The sequence below is a fragment of the Aptenodytes patagonicus genome, chromosome 6 (assembly GCF_965638725.1).
Source record: "Aptenodytes patagonicus chromosome 6, bAptPat1.pri.cur, whole genome shotgun sequence".
Taxonomy (NCBI): domain Eukaryota; kingdom Metazoa; phylum Chordata; class Aves; order Sphenisciformes; family Spheniscidae; genus Aptenodytes; species Aptenodytes patagonicus.
The window spans coordinates 67,445,907-67,465,335 of NC_134954.1; the positions used below are offsets into that span (position 1 = coordinate 67,445,907).

At 36.8% G+C, this 19,429-nt stretch overlaps 1 protein-coding gene across 2 annotated transcripts in view; it reads right to left on the bottom strand.

Moving 5' to 3' along the window:
* Positions 1 to 902: 902 nt before the first annotated feature.
* ACTR3 (actin related protein 3) overlaps positions 903 to 19,429 on the bottom strand; it is a 33,172-nt gene continuing 14,645 nt past the window's right edge. For both annotated transcript variants that reach the window (XM_076343056.1, XM_076343057.1), the window contains exons 2-12: positions 18,773 to 18,828; positions 14,384 to 14,508; positions 13,711 to 13,821; positions 12,068 to 12,163; positions 11,405 to 11,512; positions 9,110 to 9,253; positions 8,213 to 8,386; positions 7,354 to 7,446; positions 6,755 to 6,880; positions 4,698 to 4,781; positions 903 to 4,285 (exon numbers count right to left, since the gene is read on the bottom strand). In XM_076343056.1, coding sequence (XP_076199171.1) covers positions 4,190 to 4,285; positions 4,698 to 4,781; positions 6,755 to 6,880; positions 7,354 to 7,446; positions 8,213 to 8,386; positions 9,110 to 9,253; positions 11,405 to 11,512; positions 12,068 to 12,163; positions 13,711 to 13,821; positions 14,384 to 14,508; positions 18,773 to 18,828 — 1,213 coding nt within the window. In that variant the 3' untranslated portion in view covers positions 903 to 4,189. The remainder of the gene's footprint in view (positions 4,286 to 4,697; positions 4,782 to 6,754; positions 6,881 to 7,353; positions 7,447 to 8,212; positions 8,387 to 9,109; positions 9,254 to 11,404; positions 11,513 to 12,067; positions 12,164 to 13,710; positions 13,822 to 14,383; positions 14,509 to 18,772; positions 18,829 to 19,429) is intronic.

Here is a 19,429-nt window from a genome sequence, read left to right on the forward strand (position 1 = left end):
GCCCCGGCTGCACCCAGCCCGGTGCTGGGAGGGGAAGGGAGTTACCGCTGCGCGCCGCATCCATCCTCAGCCAGGTTATCCATGTGCACTTTATCAAAGAAACGTGGAGAGATCAGGGGAAGGATTTTGTGTATTCTTGGGATGTTAATTACCAACACAACAGGATTTCGAAACCAAGAGAGAAAAAAGTGCTAAATTCGTACATGGGTACAAATTTTAATTGCCTTCTTTATGTAATCTCCCCAATAATGAGCCTTAGGAGAAAAAATCATTTAATTCTAACTTTTTTGGGAAAAAAAAACAAAAGAAACCCCACTTGCCTTTGCAATTAACGTTTTGGATGCTTTAAACCCAGGACAGGACAGAACAGCAATGGGAGGTACAAGTTTAAGGAGAGCAGAGGATTTTTCTGAAATTGCCTTTTCTTCACGCTGTACGGTGGCCGTTTTACACGATCCCTGGGGTGACCTACCCACAGGCTGCTCAGCCCCTCACCACCTCCCCAGCAACAGCAGCTCAGATTCAGATCCGGCATTACAGGTGCAGAACACCGATGCGAACCATTCTCAAAGAGTTATTCCCAGCGTACAAGACTGTAACTGAGTATTACACCTGCTGTGTTTAAGTATTGATGACTCTCTGTTCAGTCCAAGTCATGAATGGGAGCTGCTCATAGATTTTTAGTTCCCTAACACACCAGAAGTCAGCCATGGCCATATACCTTCTCTGAAATGATCTCTAAAGTACAAAAAAAAGAGAATAGAGAACACATTGCAAAAAACTCCCACTTATTTCATTCTATGAGAAGCTTAACATCATTTTAAATTACAGCTACAAGAAAGTGTGTTGTGTAACAGTACAGGTACTTTCCTCTCCTTTCTCTTCTACACAAAGGACTAATAGAAGTTTAAAGCAACTTTATTGGAGCCACGGGAAGACGAACACATATTGGAACAGACAAGTATAACGAAAGACTAAGCTCTTACATCCCTGATTTTGTAACTAATGTGCAGGTAGCTAGATAAAATTGTACACATCTCACCTGAGCAAGTAAAGCAACATATGGGCTGCTCAGCAGCACTTAGGGCACACGTGCTACCTCCTCTCCTGAGAGCTGAGGCCCATCAGTGACAGCGAGACAACGTTGAGACAACACACTTCTCTTTGGAGCATGAGATTTCTAGTTCTGTACACAGGATCGAGAATTTGGTGTGGGAGGTGCCCAAAACCACGCCATCCTGGGCTGCTTAGCTATTTTTATTCTGTTTTGGCAGCAGGTATCCCTCAGCCTAGGAAAAAAAACTCCCGGCCTTACTCCTGAACAGAGCGAATTAACGATAAAACCCCGGTAGTACCTGCACTTCCCCCATTGAATACAGCTGGAAAGCAAAACCCAGCCTATTTTACACTTGGCAGCAACTCCTGCTCTCAGCCTGACAGCTTTCACACTCAAATGTCAACTCTTCCTCCCATCAGAGAGCTCATATATGAGCTGGCTTGATTCTTTGACACACAAGCTATTTGCTAATCCAGTTATGACTGAGCCAGGCGCACAGTCCAGCTCTAGAGGGCTCCCCACTACTAGGCAGTGTGTAGTTCTGCAAAATACCAACCCAACAGACCTGCCTGAAGCAGCAAGTCCGATGGACACCGTCCCCTCCTGGTGCAGCCTGTTTCTTCCTATTCCCACCTCCCCTCTCCTGCAAGAGCCCAGCTGCTGAAACAGTACGTGAGAGCTGCCTGTCTCTCCTTGTTACCCACCATAGCCAAAACCAGCCAAATTCTGAATATTTGGATGTCACCACTCTCTAATCCAGACAGCTCTTTGCAGCGCGGATCCACCCGGCACCCAAGCCCAGGACATCTCAAAGCCTGTAAAGGGGCTGTACAAAACCGGATTTGCTTAAGGGTCTCACTCGCACTGCCTCTCAGAGCCTCCCCAAATCGTCTGTGACCACTCACTCGGCTCCTGCACCCCAACTCCCATCCCCCGGGCTCCTTCCACATCAACTGAATTCTGCTGGTGCCTTTTCACTGACCACCCCAGCAACAGAGGCCTGAACATGACAGCGAAAGGAAATGGGGGAAAACCACCTCCGATCAGAGTTCCAAAAAGATCCACAAACCAGAGCTGTAATTACATCTAGGACTAGCTGCAGTACAACTTTCAGCTAATATACACCAAGTCTGTCCTTCAGCTAAGAGTTTATCTCCATACCTATACATTCTGTGCGTCTTTGCACATAATCCTAGAGATTACATACAGCTGTGTGAGACAGGAACCGCATTCACGCCTTTTCTTTACATTTCCTCACTACACTATGTATCTACGTATCAGGGATTTTTGAGTTTTTCACGTGAATTTTTAAGACTCTACTTTCTAGAGGGGAGAAAACACAACCTTGCCTTATCTTCAGGCCATTACAGTGTATCAGGAAATCCGGTCACTAGAGCATGACACAGAACCAGTTGCAGAACCAGAGGACTGTTGGAAAAGCACAGCTTAAATTAACTTCTTTATTTCACACGTATATGCCTAGCAGTCTTTCTTACCACGTGAATCAGTCGGCAGTTATGACTTGAAAAGTCACTATTTGAAAAAGCTCTCAGAAATTGTATCATTGACAGGGAGATGTTAATAATATAGTTTCGTAATACAATTATTTATCGTTTTCTTGTTTGCACCAAGGTTCTATTCGATTCCAGCATGTGAAGTTTTATAATGCTTGCTGTAAAAATACTTTCCCATATTTATCCTCGGTTTGGAGTCTCACTTATCATGCTTTGAAGCAACTAGAAGCTCTGGCCACTGATAAGCTTTTCTGAAAAAAAATCTGAGGAATCTGTACAACTCAGAAGAAACCAAGAGACCCCCCTCTTGTGGTCTTCTATGTAAACAACCTTAACTACGTTTGTGAGTTCAGAAGTGTCTCAAGAGGAGTTTTCTTTCAAATATTAACAGAAATTGTAAGTAATTCCATTCAATATATGAAGTGTTCTTCCTAGAAAGAATGAGAAAGAGATTGTTTTCACTTTATTTTTATCTACATGGTATTTTCTTGCAGAAAAACCACAGAGATTTAAAACGCAGTGCTGTCTCCTGTATACCACCACTCGAAAGAAAGTGGGGGGAAAAAAGTTACAGAACAAAGTAGATGAACAAACCTAACAATGGAGGAGATGTTAGGTTTATATAGATAAGTGCTATCTAGATGAACATATAAACTGCAGTTCTAAAATGCTCACACTTCAGTTTACACAATGCACATAATGATCTCTACCTTACAGACCAATCTTACTCTTCAAAAACCATAGCGGATATGTAGGAACCCATGCTCACAACTTCCCATGTAATGAGATTAACAAGTCTGACACAAACATAAAAAGAAATTTTGTGCCTTTATTGGAATGGTGTTAGGCTTTAAATACACCAATTTTGATAACCTGATTATTTGGTTTTAATTAGAAATGACACTACAGAACTGCAATACTGGTCCAACAGTCTTGTCTTTACTCTTTTTTTTTTTTTAAAGCAAGAGATAGTATGAAAATGCACCAAGTAATCAGAAAGCACTAGCAGGCATCGGTTAATCCAAGATACTAGCTTTTTAGTTCCAAAAGCACTCGCATCATATGGAACCCAGGATTTAGACTGGTCATGATTTGCAAGAACTAGTTGCATGAGTCATGACTTTTTTTCTTTGTTTAATTTACTTTCAAGTTGGTCACTGGTAAATTTTTTTCCTCAAATATTACAGTTTCTTTAATTCATATTTTTCCTCAAAGTATAAAAAAGTATGAAATATAAACAAGCTCCTGCATCGCACCCGTGACGGGGTACAACGGAAGCATTAGAGAGCTGACTATCTACACACCGTCAAATCCCATCAAATCTTGGATAATTCATTAATATACAAAATATCAGGGCACAGAAAGAACTAAAATCCACTTTTTTGTTTTGTTACGCACAGGTTCAAATAATCAATCTAAAGAAAAAACGTGATCGTTTTGGCTTTCCACTACATCCGCATGTTGAGACACTTATTGAAATAATCCTGCTTAATTGCGTTTGGTCTTTTTCTTATTGTCAAGTCATGTTTGTTATCTTAATACCAGCCATCAGACAAACAAGTAATCAGAAAGACTCCTCCTCCCCACCTCCCTGTCCCTGACCCCTCCAAGGTCAGCTTTAAGACATGACTCCAAACACAGGGTTGTGACGACAGATGCTAGGACCAATCTCTTCATAATCTTTTTTGGTATGGCATACTTGGTAGAACTCAGGCTGTAAAGGGAAGGAGAAGAAAAAAAAAATGTCAATGGTATGTACACCTTATCTGAACAATATTAACATTTATGTAGCAAATGGAAAAAGCCACAAATAGAGATAACTTGGAAGTCCTGAAATTAATATTACATCACACATGGCTAAACACCAACGCAAGCAATGTATTTTGCCGCAAAACTAAAATGCGCTATTTAGCAACTCACACAGAGCTGTAATTGGGCTTTCATTTGCTCTTTCAAAGCTTTAAAGTCTAATGCAAAAACTTCGAAGGGGGCAGGGAGGGTACTTTTGCTGCCCGAGGCCCATCAGAAATCCCCCAACTGCATTTAATATAAAGTGAAGGAAAGATGAGAACTCCCAAAGTGTACCCAGAATGAGTAAAACATGCGCAGCTTTATAGCTAACTTACTGTGGAAGCCAGCATTGATCCTCCAAACCAAACAGCGTATCTTTGCATATGGTGTGTAATGACTTGTACATCAATGGGCTTAGGCTATAAAAGGAAAAAAGGAACACATTAAAAGTCACTTTTACTGGCACAAATTAGATATTTTTTTTAAAAGGAGTGTATATTCCAAGCTTACTTTTCATGAGTTAGTATTTTCTTAAATGCTGGGTATGTAAATTTACAATTATAGCATTGGATTTTCTCTTGTTCAACCCAGACTAAGAAATAGCTCTTGCTTATAAATCACCAGTTACCTACTTTATCAGACATTAAGAGATACTTGCATTCACACCAATTTTCTCCCAAGAGCTCCAATACAGCGTTCCTCTCCAATTATCCTTGTTCTATTTTCTGCTGAATTTCTTGAAGGACTGTTTATTTATGCAGTTGTAAGAACAGATCCATACTACTTACCCCTTTCAAAAAAAAACACTTCAGAAAGTTAATTTTTAAGTTTCATGTCATTATTTTAACCAAGCATCAGTTGCAGACTGATTAAAAGTTTATCTAGAACCAATACAGTCAGTCATGCTTTTCAAAACTACAATATTCGTTCCAGTTAGCCCCTTTCCCTCCACACAAACCTTCATTCCTTACTTGTGCTTATCAAAAATGGCAGTGTACATAACAGTTTCAGAAAGAAGTAATTTGTTAGTTCCAGTACAATCCGCTGCAATCTGAACAATTTGAAACAGTAGCTAAAAAATCACTTCTAACAGATTAGCAAAATGCAAGCCAGCAGCTACTTGCAATGCCTGGTACTCTGAAGAAGGAAGAATCGCATCAGATTTCCTTATTCATATCCTGCTTCCTTACTAAGTGATAAAGTCTAGTAAAGAGAACTAAGGATAAACTAGGTTACTTGAACCAGAGAACTGTATATAACTGAAATTTCAGACTTGTCTACATGGCATATTACGAAGCTATACTGGGGGTTTTAAGGATTGTTTGAGCTCATCTAGCTAGATTACTACTAAAAAATAAATGAGGAAAATCACTTCAATCTTGCCTTAAAAGGAAAAAACCCAAAATAATTGTTATCTTTGCTGATACCGTTTATGTATGCAGAGTCAACAGAAAAAATGCAAAAGTTAGATCAGAGGTCAAAAGTGGAAAGAACGTAAATTAAGCATCATGCAGTCTAGTGAAAACATGAAGTCGTTTCATAGGATAATTTAGGTGGGAAGGGACCTCAGAACATCTCTAGTTCAGCCTCCTGCTCAAAGCAGAGTCAGCTACAAGGTCAGAGGAAGTTATTCAGAGTTTTATCCAGCTGAATCTCAAAAACCTCTAAGGATGGAGACTGCACCACCTCTCTGGGCAGCCTGTTCCAATGCCTGGTTATCCCCACAATGAAAAAGTTTTCCCTTTTATCCAAGCTGAACCTCTTTTGTTTCGATTTATCTCTGTTGTCTCTCATGCACCCACCACGCAGCACTGTCAAGGGTCTGGTCCCACTTTCTCGATCATCTTCCCACATAGACCGAGGGGCTGCTATTAGGACTCCCAAAGCCTTCTCTTCTCTATACAAGCCAGTTCCCTCTGCTTTTCTTCATAGGACAGGTGCTCCAGTCCTCTAACTACCCTGGTGGCTCGACAATGAGCTTGCTCCATCTCTCTTATTATCTTTAAGTTCAAAAGACTGAGGATGATGATTTGCAACTAATCAATAAGCTCTAAGCACAAAAAAAGCTTGGGAGTGACCAACTGCTTCTACACAACAGGCGTAGGTCCCATCCTTTCCTTAGGTGAGACTGATTCAGTTCAATAATAAAGGACAGGCAGCACAAGTGCATACCAGGGGAAGCAGTACTATAGCTTCCTACAAGGAGAGGATTACATAAATATTTTCCAACACCAGTCTACAATTCTCTACAATATACAAATCTCTAGAACTTTAAATGAAAACGAAAACATTTCAACAAACAAGAACATCATTGCAGTATGTTATTTTCACACTTCCCGGGTTACAAGGGAGAGAAAGATGCTTGTTAAATGCATTAGCTGCAAGAACTAACCTTCAGTCTGCCACCACTAAGTTCTTCACTAAGTTTCAGTCTGGCATCAACAGTCCTTTTCAAGTCTCGCTGTAAACGGCGACCAAAGTCCCTGAACATGGTTGAGCCTCCAGAGAGGACAATATTCTGTTTTGAGTAACAAAAATTATTAACTGCTTCTGAAAATGCAAGTCTCCAACCCTACCCAGTTCTTAAATTCTATCTAAATACAGTTTTTAAAGTTACAGTTAACAGGTATGCTTTTACTTTAAGTTTTAAATTACCTAACACTTCAGCATGACAGAATATGAATTCACAAAGAGGCTGTCACATTAAAATTGGCTGTGCTTTAAAATCCATTTGTATCTTAGTACATCTCACTTCTTTCGCTCAGATTTATGTTTCCCTTATTTCTTTTTCTTTTAAATAAGAGTTTGAGTAATGAAACATCACATTCTGAAAAAAGTGTAAGTGAACAACATAAAGCCTCCTGCATATTGGACTAATTTCTAGGAAAATGGTTAATTTTTTTTTTTTAAATAAAGTTTCAAATACATGTTTCAATATAAAGCACAATCCTTCTAAAACAAGTATTAAAAATATTCATTATAGCTACTGACCTTATACAGAGGACGTCTAACATCAATGGGACAATTCTGAATAACTTCATCTACTACTTCTGAGATTGGTTGCGTAAAGTCAGGATTAGCAAACTACAACCAAGAATAAAAACAGACGAGTCAACATGTAGGACCACATATTGCAAAGGAAAGGGGGGGTAAAGAGAAAAAGGAAAGAGAAAGAACCACCCTATTATAATAGAGAAGTCATGAAAACTAATAATGGAAATAGTTATGTTAGCTATTTTTGCTGCCATTTTTAAAAGGTCTGAAAGAATAAAAAACCTAAAGTACCTATTTTGCCAGCTATTCTCTTAGATAGTTTTTGTTAACTGTAACAGGTCAAAGTATCCATGCCCTTCTCAGATGCTGAGCACCAGAGCAAAACAGTGTAACGTGAAAAAACCTGCAACAGGAGAATGTGGAGAGGTATTCAGGGCGGGGGAGGCTTTATTCCCATTGAATTTTTCCCAACACTGGGAGAGAAACTGAGGGTATAAAGGCAAGACGACAGAATATTTAGAAACTTGATTTTCAACAGGCAGGTAAGAAACAAGGTACAGTGTGGTAAGACCTGGAAATTCTATTAAAAATTGCAAGAAGAAAATATGGGTGTAGGAATCCATTTACTTTAAAAGTTTCAAATAGAGTGTTTTGTTTAGATATCAAGCTGAATTTGTATAAAGATTACAAGCAATCAAGAATCAAAACCACGTTGACTTACAATAATAGCTGGTATCTATTTACAAATAAGGAGAAATATAAGTCAGGAAACTTTAAAAGTTTGAAAATACTATTTATATGCTATCATCTAAAATGCACCTAAAACAGAAAGTGTAGACAATTCAAATCAACTTACCTCAGGATGGAAGAAAATCTCTGGCCCCAGGAATCTCTCATAGCCAACATCAATGGTAAATTCTTTCTTTGAGATAGCATTAATTCCAGTATACTGTTTAATCCATTTTGTACCATCTGTGTCATACTTGTTAAATTCTTTTACTAAGTCAGGGCAAACATAACTAAAGCGTTCCTGAAAATTGAATATGTACAGTTAGAAGTATCTTCTTAAGTATAGCAGGGAAGATGGTATGAACTTTAAAAAAAGTATAGTAATTTAAACCTTTAAGAATAAGAGTTTTAAATTGGCAGATACAGAATAGGCCTCAAAAACGGCTGAACTGACATTTACTGTATACGGTTAGATAATGGCTCTGCTACTACGAATCATTTCTGTGCGGCACTGAAAGCAGCACATCTTGCTGAGCTAAATTACTTTTCATCTGTTTTTTCCTCTAAACTTCTACGATGGTGAGAAATGAGTTCTAAAGTATATTGAAGAATTGCCATAGAAACCAGTTTAAGTGTACTTTAAGCTGAATGTCTTTCAGAATAGCTTTGTACCACAAAAAAAGAATGTATCAATATTCAGAAAGAATAAAAGAGTAATTAGAGGTCTATACATTACACATCCCACCAAGAACATTTCCTACTGAATATTACAGTAATAATAATAGGGGAGGAGAGGAGAAAGGGAAGACAAGTGAAGAGTGAAATTCTAGGCCAGACTGAGTATAACCCAACAGCATACCTTAAATTTAAGGTATTTCATGTTATTATTTAGAGATTTTTATATTATTTAGAAACAGAGCACCATTACTTGGAAAGACAATGATCTTAAGATATTATTGTATTTTAAAAATAGGTATCAAGCTCTGATCTAAAATAACCTTAGCGTCCGCGGTGTTCACATTACCTTCACAGCTTTAGCTGTTTCCAAGGATTGTTCAGGAGGAATTCCTACTTCTCGCTCCCTCAGCAACTGCTGAATGAAGTATGTTATATCTCGCCCAGCAATTGGAATGTGTTTGATACAGCTGCCAATCACGTATCCTTCAGCCTGTAAAGAAAATTAATTGGGAGAAAGGTATTGACAAGAACTCCTTTCAACAAAGCTTAGGAGGGAGAGAGAAAGAGATGTAGTCTAAACTCCTATTCACTATCTGCAATTGTGAGATTGAAGCCCTTTAAGACTGGTTCATTCAATTACCAGAAATCCAATTCTTCAGTAGCCTTATTTTACTTGTTAAAGTGTTTTGCTTTGCATTGGTTCATAATTCTTACAAGGTTAGGAGGAACAGAAAGGTCACTAGTACGTAAGGCAGACAAATAGCTATACTCACTATTCCTTGGCCTTTATTTTCTCTTCAAAATGAGGTTACTCTTACCAAAAAGGTCAAGAAACCTTGTATCGTGAAATATTATTTTAGAATAAATGATGTGGCTCTGCAGTCACAGCCACTGATGTAAGATGTTATAATCCACATGAACCAAAATTAATTTTCTGAAAGCAGGGAGAAAATGCATCATTTCAGCACATTAACTGAGACGGCTTAGAACATCAGACTGGCCCATACTCATCCATCAGTCTACCCTTGTAAGTCACACTTGTCCTGGGGGCCAGTATCGGGGCATTAAAAATATCTGGTCTAAACATAGAAACCAGAAGTGTTCTAGACTGGCTTTCAACCTCACCAGACCTGCTACATCCAAACAGATGAATCCAGGTATCACATGAGTATTAAATGCTTAATATTTCCTATATACACCTTACATTCATATAAAATGTTCTTTCTAACATAGAAAAATAAAGTCATACAAAATGTACCACTATTGTTAGCTCCACCACCAGAGATAAGCATTTGTTAATTCCTCTTTATCTATTTTATTATAAAAGTGGTATAACTATTGCTGTCAATTTGTTCAACACGTTTAAAAAAAATCCAGAAATCAAGCAAATGTCACTATACAAAGGAGCTTAATGCTTCAAGTGATATAGAATACCTACTCTTATTTCAAGTAAAAAAAAACCCCACCACACACAAATCAGGAAAAGTTCAACTGTTTTAAACAGCAATTTGAACTAAGTACAATTAAAAAAAGTTTACCTATAAAAGGTTTGAAATATCAATTGTTCCCTACATCTTATTAAAAATATGCCATCTTGGATGAACAGTCTGAACAAAGATTCAGCCACTATATTCCACCAAGATTAGTAACAAATTGCTACATCACAGCATGTTTGATCACCAATGCTACTATTTGGTATAACAAATCATTTTTAAAAATTGAGGTTACTGTGGCATGATAAAGCTTTGTATAGATTTTAATCTTAAAAATTGCAATCTAACTTCATTTCGAAAAGAAAAATGTGTCTGGTGCCTAGACACGCATTTAACTTCCCAAGGAAAGATGGGCAGAAAGACATATTACCAACCACTTGAAATAAAGAACATTATTAAATGCTCCAATTATAAAATTTCAAATATGTAGCTCTGTAAAAGGAAATACGTACCTACAGCAAAAACAATAATTTGACAGTTAAGAAACTGCAGCTGTAAATGTTAATTCTTTAATAAAACATCATATGATCATACTAATTTTTGCTTTTAGCAACTTGATATATTGGAACAGATATTCAACATTAACTAACCTTAAGGGTTTTGGGTTTTGGGGTTTTTTTTCAGTCAGGTAGGAACATTTTTCTTTTTGCTTGTATCGCTGATGCATGATAGCATACTACTAAACATTGGTCAACAGATGGAGAAAAACTGTAAACAATACTACATCTGCCCTCAAAAATTTTGTATTATTCTATTTTATATATGAATTGACTGAATTAAACAAAAAAGTTTCCAAACTTTTTGGACTGACTATTGTAAAGAGCATATTCACTCTTACCAGCAAAGCAAACTGGAAATATGATAAAGCAATACAACTTCATTGATCACTTAACGTGGCCTTGGCAAATCACCTTTTAAGATAAGTCACTGGAAGACAGTATGCCCTGACAAACTCAGGGTGCAGAGAAGTTTGAGAGTTTCTGCACTACAAAATAAACAAAACCCCCACACCCGCAACCCTGGAAATTATCTGACATTTCTGAAGATTCCTAGCTATACTTCAGTCTGTGTAAGTATAAACTTCAGAGAAGTTACAGGACAAACTGTTCTCCGGCTAAACTGTTTCTATAGTTTTGAGGTATACTTACAACAGGAATAACATGAGTGACACCATCACCACTGTCTATAACTGTGCCAGTCAGCGTTCGTTCTCCTACTTGTCTTGACGTCCAAGATGCAGCTAAGGCAAGGACAGCCTTGTAAAAGAACACACACACAAAAACCAAATCTTCATAAAAGCACTGCATTGCAGATCCCACCTTCCACTACCCCTCCCAACAATACCCAGACTGACACCCTCATGGTAATTTACACAGCATGGAAACTGATTTAGTAATATTATATGCGTGTACACAACAGCTCATGAAAAAGAGACTGCATAAATGTAGTTTTTGACTCCTATATAGCCATGTTCAAACAAACATCTTTTTTGCTACTTCATATTGAGAGGGATTCAATTCTTTGCCTAATACCATTATGATGATGTGGTGTGTTGCGTGGGTTTTTTTTATTTATGATGCAACAGATATTATACTCTACTGCTTGGAGGCAGCCTTCTATACAGGTAACAGAGGAACAGTACTCAGCTAACAGACCACAGAATCAATGCATATCAAACATCTAGTGGTGAAACTACTAACTAAAAGTGCATAAAAAGGTATTCCAAACACTACTCATACGGTTTTCATAGTGAAATTAGTTTTAGCTCAAGGAGAAATATTGTAGCTCTAACTTTCAACAACCCTGCTTACCTGAACAGCAATATATAGCCCTGGAACGTTGAAAGACTCGAACATGATTTCAGCAGTATATTCTCTATTTTCTGGAGTATTTAATGGAGGCTCAGTCTGTGAGACAAAAAAAACCAACAAGTTTTACTTGCATTCAAATCAAACACTTGACTTTTAAAAAAAAAAATCACCAAACCCTAAATTTTGAAAGATGAGTCATTCAACAACAATAGCATGTAAAAATAGTAATGTGCAAAGGGTGCTTTTAAAGGCAAATAGTGCAATTAAGAAAGTCTAGAAACTCCTCCAACAATAACAGATTTTATGCAAACTGCATTGCAAAAACATGATGATTAGAGTGAAAACAGAAAAACAGAAATGCAATAAAAACGTTATAGTAATTACTGCTTAAGAATTTACATTGATGGCCCCCTTTGTGGGTTGGGTTAGCTCATCACAACTTTTGATTTCACTGAAAGAATCAAGGACTATCAACCTAAAAATGTCAAAGGATGCAGTTTAGCACATTTAAAGAATGACAATTATTTTAAAGATTTCGCAGTGATTCATTAAAGAAAAAAAGCTGTTTTTCTTCAGAAGGCAATCACTATAAAACAAGTTGATATGATCAGCTGTAGAAATGTACTCAACCGAGAGAATCTAGCAACAACACACAATGTGCTATAATAGTATGCTATAATTTTCATTAAAATACCAAACATACTTAATATTAAGTCTCTCCTCTGAAAGAGCATTTTGGATAGTGCTACAGAATATTTGGGGGGAGGAATCACTCTTCCATTGCATCAACTATGTAATAGGATGGTAAAGAGAGGAGGGAGCCATTCTTCAAACGTTATAAGGACAAGAGGTCATGGAGACAAGCTGCAACATGGGAAATTCTAAGTAGGTATTGGGAGGAAAAAGGGTAACACGAGGGTGGTCAAATATTGGGAAAGGGGCCTAGAGTTGTTCTGGCATCTTGATCCTTGGAGATATTCAAAGCTTGGCTGGACACAGCCTTGAGCAACCGGATCTAATTAGACCTGCTTCGAGGAGACGGTTGCATTAGATGTTCTTGTTAACAAGTATGGCCAACACCTCTAATACCAAACCTGCTCCATAAACATCAGACTAAAACAAATTGCCTATTTCAATGGCCTTAAATAAAATACTAAGGAATAGCAGATGCTTCAGAATAACATTGACCTTAATTCAGATCTAATTTGCCCAGATATGACAATCAATCCTTCTGATTTCACAAAAAAAAATTTCACTGTCTAGACACACCATCCAGGTGGCAGCATTGTAAAAACAAAATAACTGCAATTATGTCAAGTCAAAACACACAGGTACTTTTTTGCCTCAAAAAATGTAAACATTGTTATTGAATTCAGTGGATAAGTAATAGAAAAAAGGGATGGAGCAGATGCAATTTGGAGGGAAATGAGAACAGAAAAAAGTTTGCAGTTCAGACACTCTGACATCTTTAGAAAATTAAAGAACCTGGATGGGATAAGCCAGGTCAGGAAAGTTTCAAGTAATTTATAGTTACTTTAGTTTTCAACATAAGTATGTTCATATTTAAGAATTATTACATAAGTCAGCACAAACATTCTTACTAGTCACATGCAATTTCGTAAGTAGGACATAATTTTACCTACCAAAAGAAAATAATGGTCCTCGGGTTCTGCCCTTAAATACTTAAAGATTACTTGCTCCATAAACCTCTCCATCAAGTCCCAGTCTTCAACTATACCATGGCGGATGGGCCACTGTTGCAGAAGAATATCAAAATATAATTGGAAACAAAAGAAAGGGGGGGGGAGAGAGAACGGGAAATCAGTGTTTTCAACTGCAGTAAAAGCACCTGATCTACATATGCAAGAAACCTTGCATTAGGTTTTCCCTATCTTGATTGGACACACACTTGAAATTCAGATTCCAACCTTGAACAGCAGAGACAATACATTGCACTTCTCAGTACAGCAGAATGGTGGCACTAGGATAAACCAAAGGTTCTCCCTAGCCCAGCGTCCTGACTCTGACATTGCTGATTCAAGATGCCAAGGAACATGAAAGAATGTGATATTTCCACTTAACGCTCTCCCAGCCTCCCTTCACTTCAGAAGAAATATATATTCACATACTTTTTTTGCAAATTCCCACAGGCTCCTGAAGGTCAACAAAACTAATACCAAACCTTACTTTACATTAAAACAGAGTTAATAAGAAAGTAAGATTAAAATTAACCAAAAAGCATTCATAACAAGCTGTTTACTGTATAGCTGATGCTTTCTAAAGAATATTGGAAAATTATTTTAAACATTTCTCTACCTTGGTTGCATAAGTTGGTTTTTCTATTGCTTCATCCCCGATAAAGAAGTCTAAATCATCAACACCTTTCAAAACCCTCCTTTGTGCTTGATCGACCACTTTTGCGGATTCTTTGATAGCAATACCTTTAACAGAGAACACAATATTGTAGATCATATATCCTGCACTAAAAAAATAAAACCTCAATATTCAAGAATAGGAACACACTGTAATTATATTCATCCTTTGTTTCAGGTATAAGCACAGAAAAGCTAAATAAAACACAGATAACTGGAATTCTATTCACAGGTAAACATAATTAGGATTTATAAAGTAACACAATACAGATCTAAATACAGATTTAATTGTTAGACACAACATGCAATCAGAGAGATAAAATATAAAAAGAATCACTAAGGGTATCCCTACAGATCTCATTTTATTCAGCAAGTGTGCTAATTTTCTGCACACTCCTCTAATAATAATAATAATAATGATATATAAAAAGGAATGCAGTTGTAGAAGTTGAATAAAGAGCAAGAAAGAAAACATGTTGCCATTATATAAATGGATGTTTTACTTCACTCGCACCAATTTGATTTCGGGACATATTATGAAAATGAGATATGGCACACAAAAGGGAATGAATAGCAACTAAATAAGCAAAAAACATGTACAAAAGAAAGCAGGAAGGGAGAAGTAGAAGAAAATGTAAGGCATACAGAAAAAGAAAATTGGACAGAAATAAAAGGAGTATTTTTAAAAGGACAGAAATTTTTATGGCCACGTGATGCACCTTTAGATGCTTCAAAACAGATTTTCACAAAGTCTATGTTTAATTTCTTCCTTTAAATCCTACTCCTATCTTATCATTAAGAATAGGATGGAGAATTTAATTTAAGAAAGACTATAAATCTCTCCTTCACTTCAAGGAATAACTGGCAAAAGCTAAGAGCTTGTATCTTGGCAATTTATTCCTTCCAGGATAATTACTCATCATAAATAAAGACAAAAGTTTTTACCAGAAAAATACTGGCTAAGGGTAAACACAGGATCCTGGAAAGATGGATCAGTGATTAGATATCACAGGAACACAGATGTTCCCTTCCCTCATCTTTTACCTCAGCCCCCTGGCTACCAGGGATGCAGCGCCAGCAATACCTGCTGTATTTTTTCAAGTCTTACTAATTGCCTTTAAACACAATCCTTTACACAAATGAGGAAATTCATACATATAAGAAGCATTGGTATCAGCCTCAAATATTCAAAGGTCGTGATCCAACAGCTCTTTCAAAGGCAGAATTATTTTGCTAATTCTCACCTTCAGTAAGAAGTTCTGTTTGCTCACAACTAAGATTAAAAAAAAAAGTTATGAAAACAGCTGCTGCAGGCTCAAGCCCACCAGACACAGGGCAGCACAGCTACAGGATTTGGAAATCAATAGCACGCTAGGGTAAAGCACCGTTAGGTCACTGATGCTCCCCATCCTTCTCTTCCCATAAAGAGCAAGAAAAGCAGAGCTGCGCAGCCAAAGTTAAATGTTGTGAAAGACTGAAGAGGATAAAACAGAAGACGTTATTTTGAGCTCTTCAGGAAGAAAACTGAATCTATACTGTAACTTCTGTAGCAGCTTACAGGAGAGCAGAGAGGAAGCAAAAGGCTGGAGGAAGCCGAAAAGCTGGGGGGGGGGGGGGGGGGGGGGTGTAGATAGGAAGTAGAAGCTAAAATTGTGGGGAAGGAGATGTCGCAAGGCCAGTGTTTGCTGCAAGTGAAAAGAAGAATCTTGCCAAATATTTTTCAGGTCGTCATTACAGCGCTCACGCGTTTTGGGAAATTTTTCTGTCCAGATGTGTGTTATCTTCAAGAAGTTTCAAGTAAAATACCATCGTTTGCCACAGAATTATAAAAACTTTCTCAAGTCAAAGTGGTTTCACCCTGTTACAAGCCTAAAACAAGATGGGAGCTCTCAATATTTTGCTGACGTTGAGGCTAGCCTGTTCAGTCCTGGTTTCGAAAGTCAGAAATGAGAAGGAAACAACCTGAATCAAGAATCATATCCTGAAAATAAACAGGAAAATACATCTTGCTGAAACCATAGCTAGGCTACCACGGTGTCTGAAGATGGGCAGCACTCCAGCAGTATCTCAGAGCATTTGCCTTTGGTTTGCTTGGCACAAGAATTAAGAGCTTTTAGAAGAAAAGAGGACATACTTGCATCAAATCAATTTTTGTGCTTAACCACTACTCAAGCCATTTTTTTTTCTTTTAAAGGTAAAGAAAAGGCCATCTAACATGTAAACTATCATAGATAAACCGAAATAGATGACAAATCAAGAGAACTACTGGGTAATGGAAGGAAGTTGACTCCTATTTTAACATACAGCAGGAAAAAAGGATTAAGTGAATAAAAATCAAGCAAAATTAATGATCTGTTAAGATCTAAAAAGCAGCCAGGAAAGAAATCAGTGAACCCAAGTCTCTTAAAAAAATTGGCCCAATGTATTCTCATTTACTTCACTTTTCAGGCAAGCATTTGTCATCTCTACAGAAGCATATTCAGAATTAAATCAAGAACACAACATGAGAGGAGTGGGAGATAAAAATTTAAGAGCAGAAGCAAATAAGATAAGCAGCAAGTGAACAAGGCAGAAGGAATGCTGCTCGAACCTGTTTAACAGCAAACATTTTTTAGAGAATCAAATTGATAACATGCAACCACCATTGCTGGAAGTCAAAGGAGAACCCAAACCATTTTTCCTCTGTGGATAATATTAAGGAAATTGAAGACACCAAAGTGCTTTGAAAAGATCCACAGTTTTTTTGTAACATTTTATGTTGAAACTAGGTACTGCTATACTCAATTTTTGTTTCTCTAATGTGGATTACACCAGTGCTATTTTATTTCATTTGAGGCAGAGGATTAATGCAAACTTGTGCAGTTAGTGTAATTATCTAACTTGGATTAGAGTACAAATGAGAAAAATGCCTTTTTCATTAAGGGAATTGCAGTCAAGGACCATTTCAGCTGTAGGAGCATCTAGACTAGAGAATTTTTTTTTTTTTTAAATGCACCACACTATATCAAAAAGCTGTCCGAAAATCTCATTTACCCCCTTTATCTTCTACTTTAATAGCATCCCTGTTGTATAAATTTCTCTGCTTAATGATCTGACAGGTCATTTCATTCCCAGAATTTATTTTAAGTGTCATGATCTCTCTTCTCCTTTTTTGGAACAAGAAAGTGATTTTAAAGTTAAATAAACCAAATCTGAAGATGCAGAGAAAGTATGTAAAATCTATATATCTGAAATTAAATAAAATAACATTTGCCCATTTTTAATTTAAAGACTGCTATGAAGTTTAAAGAGCAATGTAAGGTTTTTTCAATGGTTCATTAACTTTTTTTTTTTTAAAATCTAACGTTAAAACTAGTTTTTGGGTGAAAAACAAAACTGTAGAGTATTCTTATATGTCACTGAGGTAAACCAAATGAAATTCAATTGGAAAACCAAGTGAATGAAGAACTACGTATAAAAGAGATTGAAATGATTCTCTCATTTGTATGAAAACAGGAGAATGCATTAAGTGAATTAACCTTAGCTTTCCATGAAAATTGCTTTTTGAAGCACGTTTTCTAGAAAAATTAACAGAGCCTGAACTATCAAGTTCTATTTTACAGCGACTATGCTTAAGTATTATTAGTTCTAGCTCTTTTCCTGTTGCATTTACAAGGAAAACTGGGTGTATTAATTATTCCTTTTTACCAGGATGTAATACATGATTACTTTGGCACAGATGCACAATGACAAAATGCCAAGTGGTGTAGGAGGTCAAAAGGTGAAGCATTTCTAAAGGAAGATGATTTGAGTTCCACTCTCTAGAGTAGAGCTGTATCACTTCAACAGTTCAGAAGACAGGGAGCGAATAAGCAATTTTACATGTAAAAAAAAATTAAATGTTTTCTTGTTCTATTTACAAAACATAGTAAATTAAGTAACATAGCTGTAATACTGAAAAATACTTGGGAAGTATAACATTTTAAACCCTAAAGACATTAAAACATCCAATTTTAATTTTTTTTTTTTCTAGTTACAATCAACTAAACTTTAACCTGAGAAGTCCCTAATAAGGGAAAAACCTTCTAAAAAGTAAATATATAGCCACACTACTGTATTTCAATATGGTTTCAATTTCCAAGATATTAACTTCAAATATTAGTATACCATTTTAATGAACATATCTTTCTAAACTGAGCATCTATAGCAAAACAGAACAGAGCCATGCTATCACTCTGTGTCATCACTCAGAGCTCTTTTCAAGTCACTCATTTTTAACTGGTTTTTTTACATAGCATGTTATAGAAACTCTAAGTGTAACTTCAGCATTCATACACAAGTAACAAATACTTACATGAAGGAATAATGAACTGGGGTTCAGTATTACCGGCATATCCGAGCTTTGTATACCTATTGAGGCAAAAAAGGTTGGGTTATAATATTTGATACTGCAAGAACCAAAGATATCTCCCTTTTTTAATGAACATACCTCTCTTCCCATATCAAAAAGACCCACTGAATTTCCTTTAAAAAACAGAACAAAAAAAACCCAAACAGAGAACTTCTCTTTTTTTTAAAAGGTAAAACAATGCTCCCTACCACAAATCAAGCATCATTCCTAACTTCTACTCTAATAAAATTTTACTACAGAACACAAAGTATGTAATTCAATTTATCAATGCTTAGGAGTATAATTCAGTCAGAGTAGTTCTTCCCTGCTCAGCAGTTAGCATTTCTATAGAAATATTTTCATATAATAAGTGTAAGTGGTAGAAGTGTTTTTCTAACTGCTAACTATAAGGGAAAAAGTTCCCTTGCCCATGGACTGCCAGCTGGGCATGCGGCAGGGATCGCCATCATTACTTCACAAGCGTCTCCCAAGATGTACTATCGTAGGTGGCAGGTACTGACAGCTGATAACGACAGTGGTAGCAAAAGAAATTCCATTTAACAAATGGAAAACAGTCTTGAAAGTGTGTTTAATAAGGCTAAGGAAAGCAAGAGGAAAAGA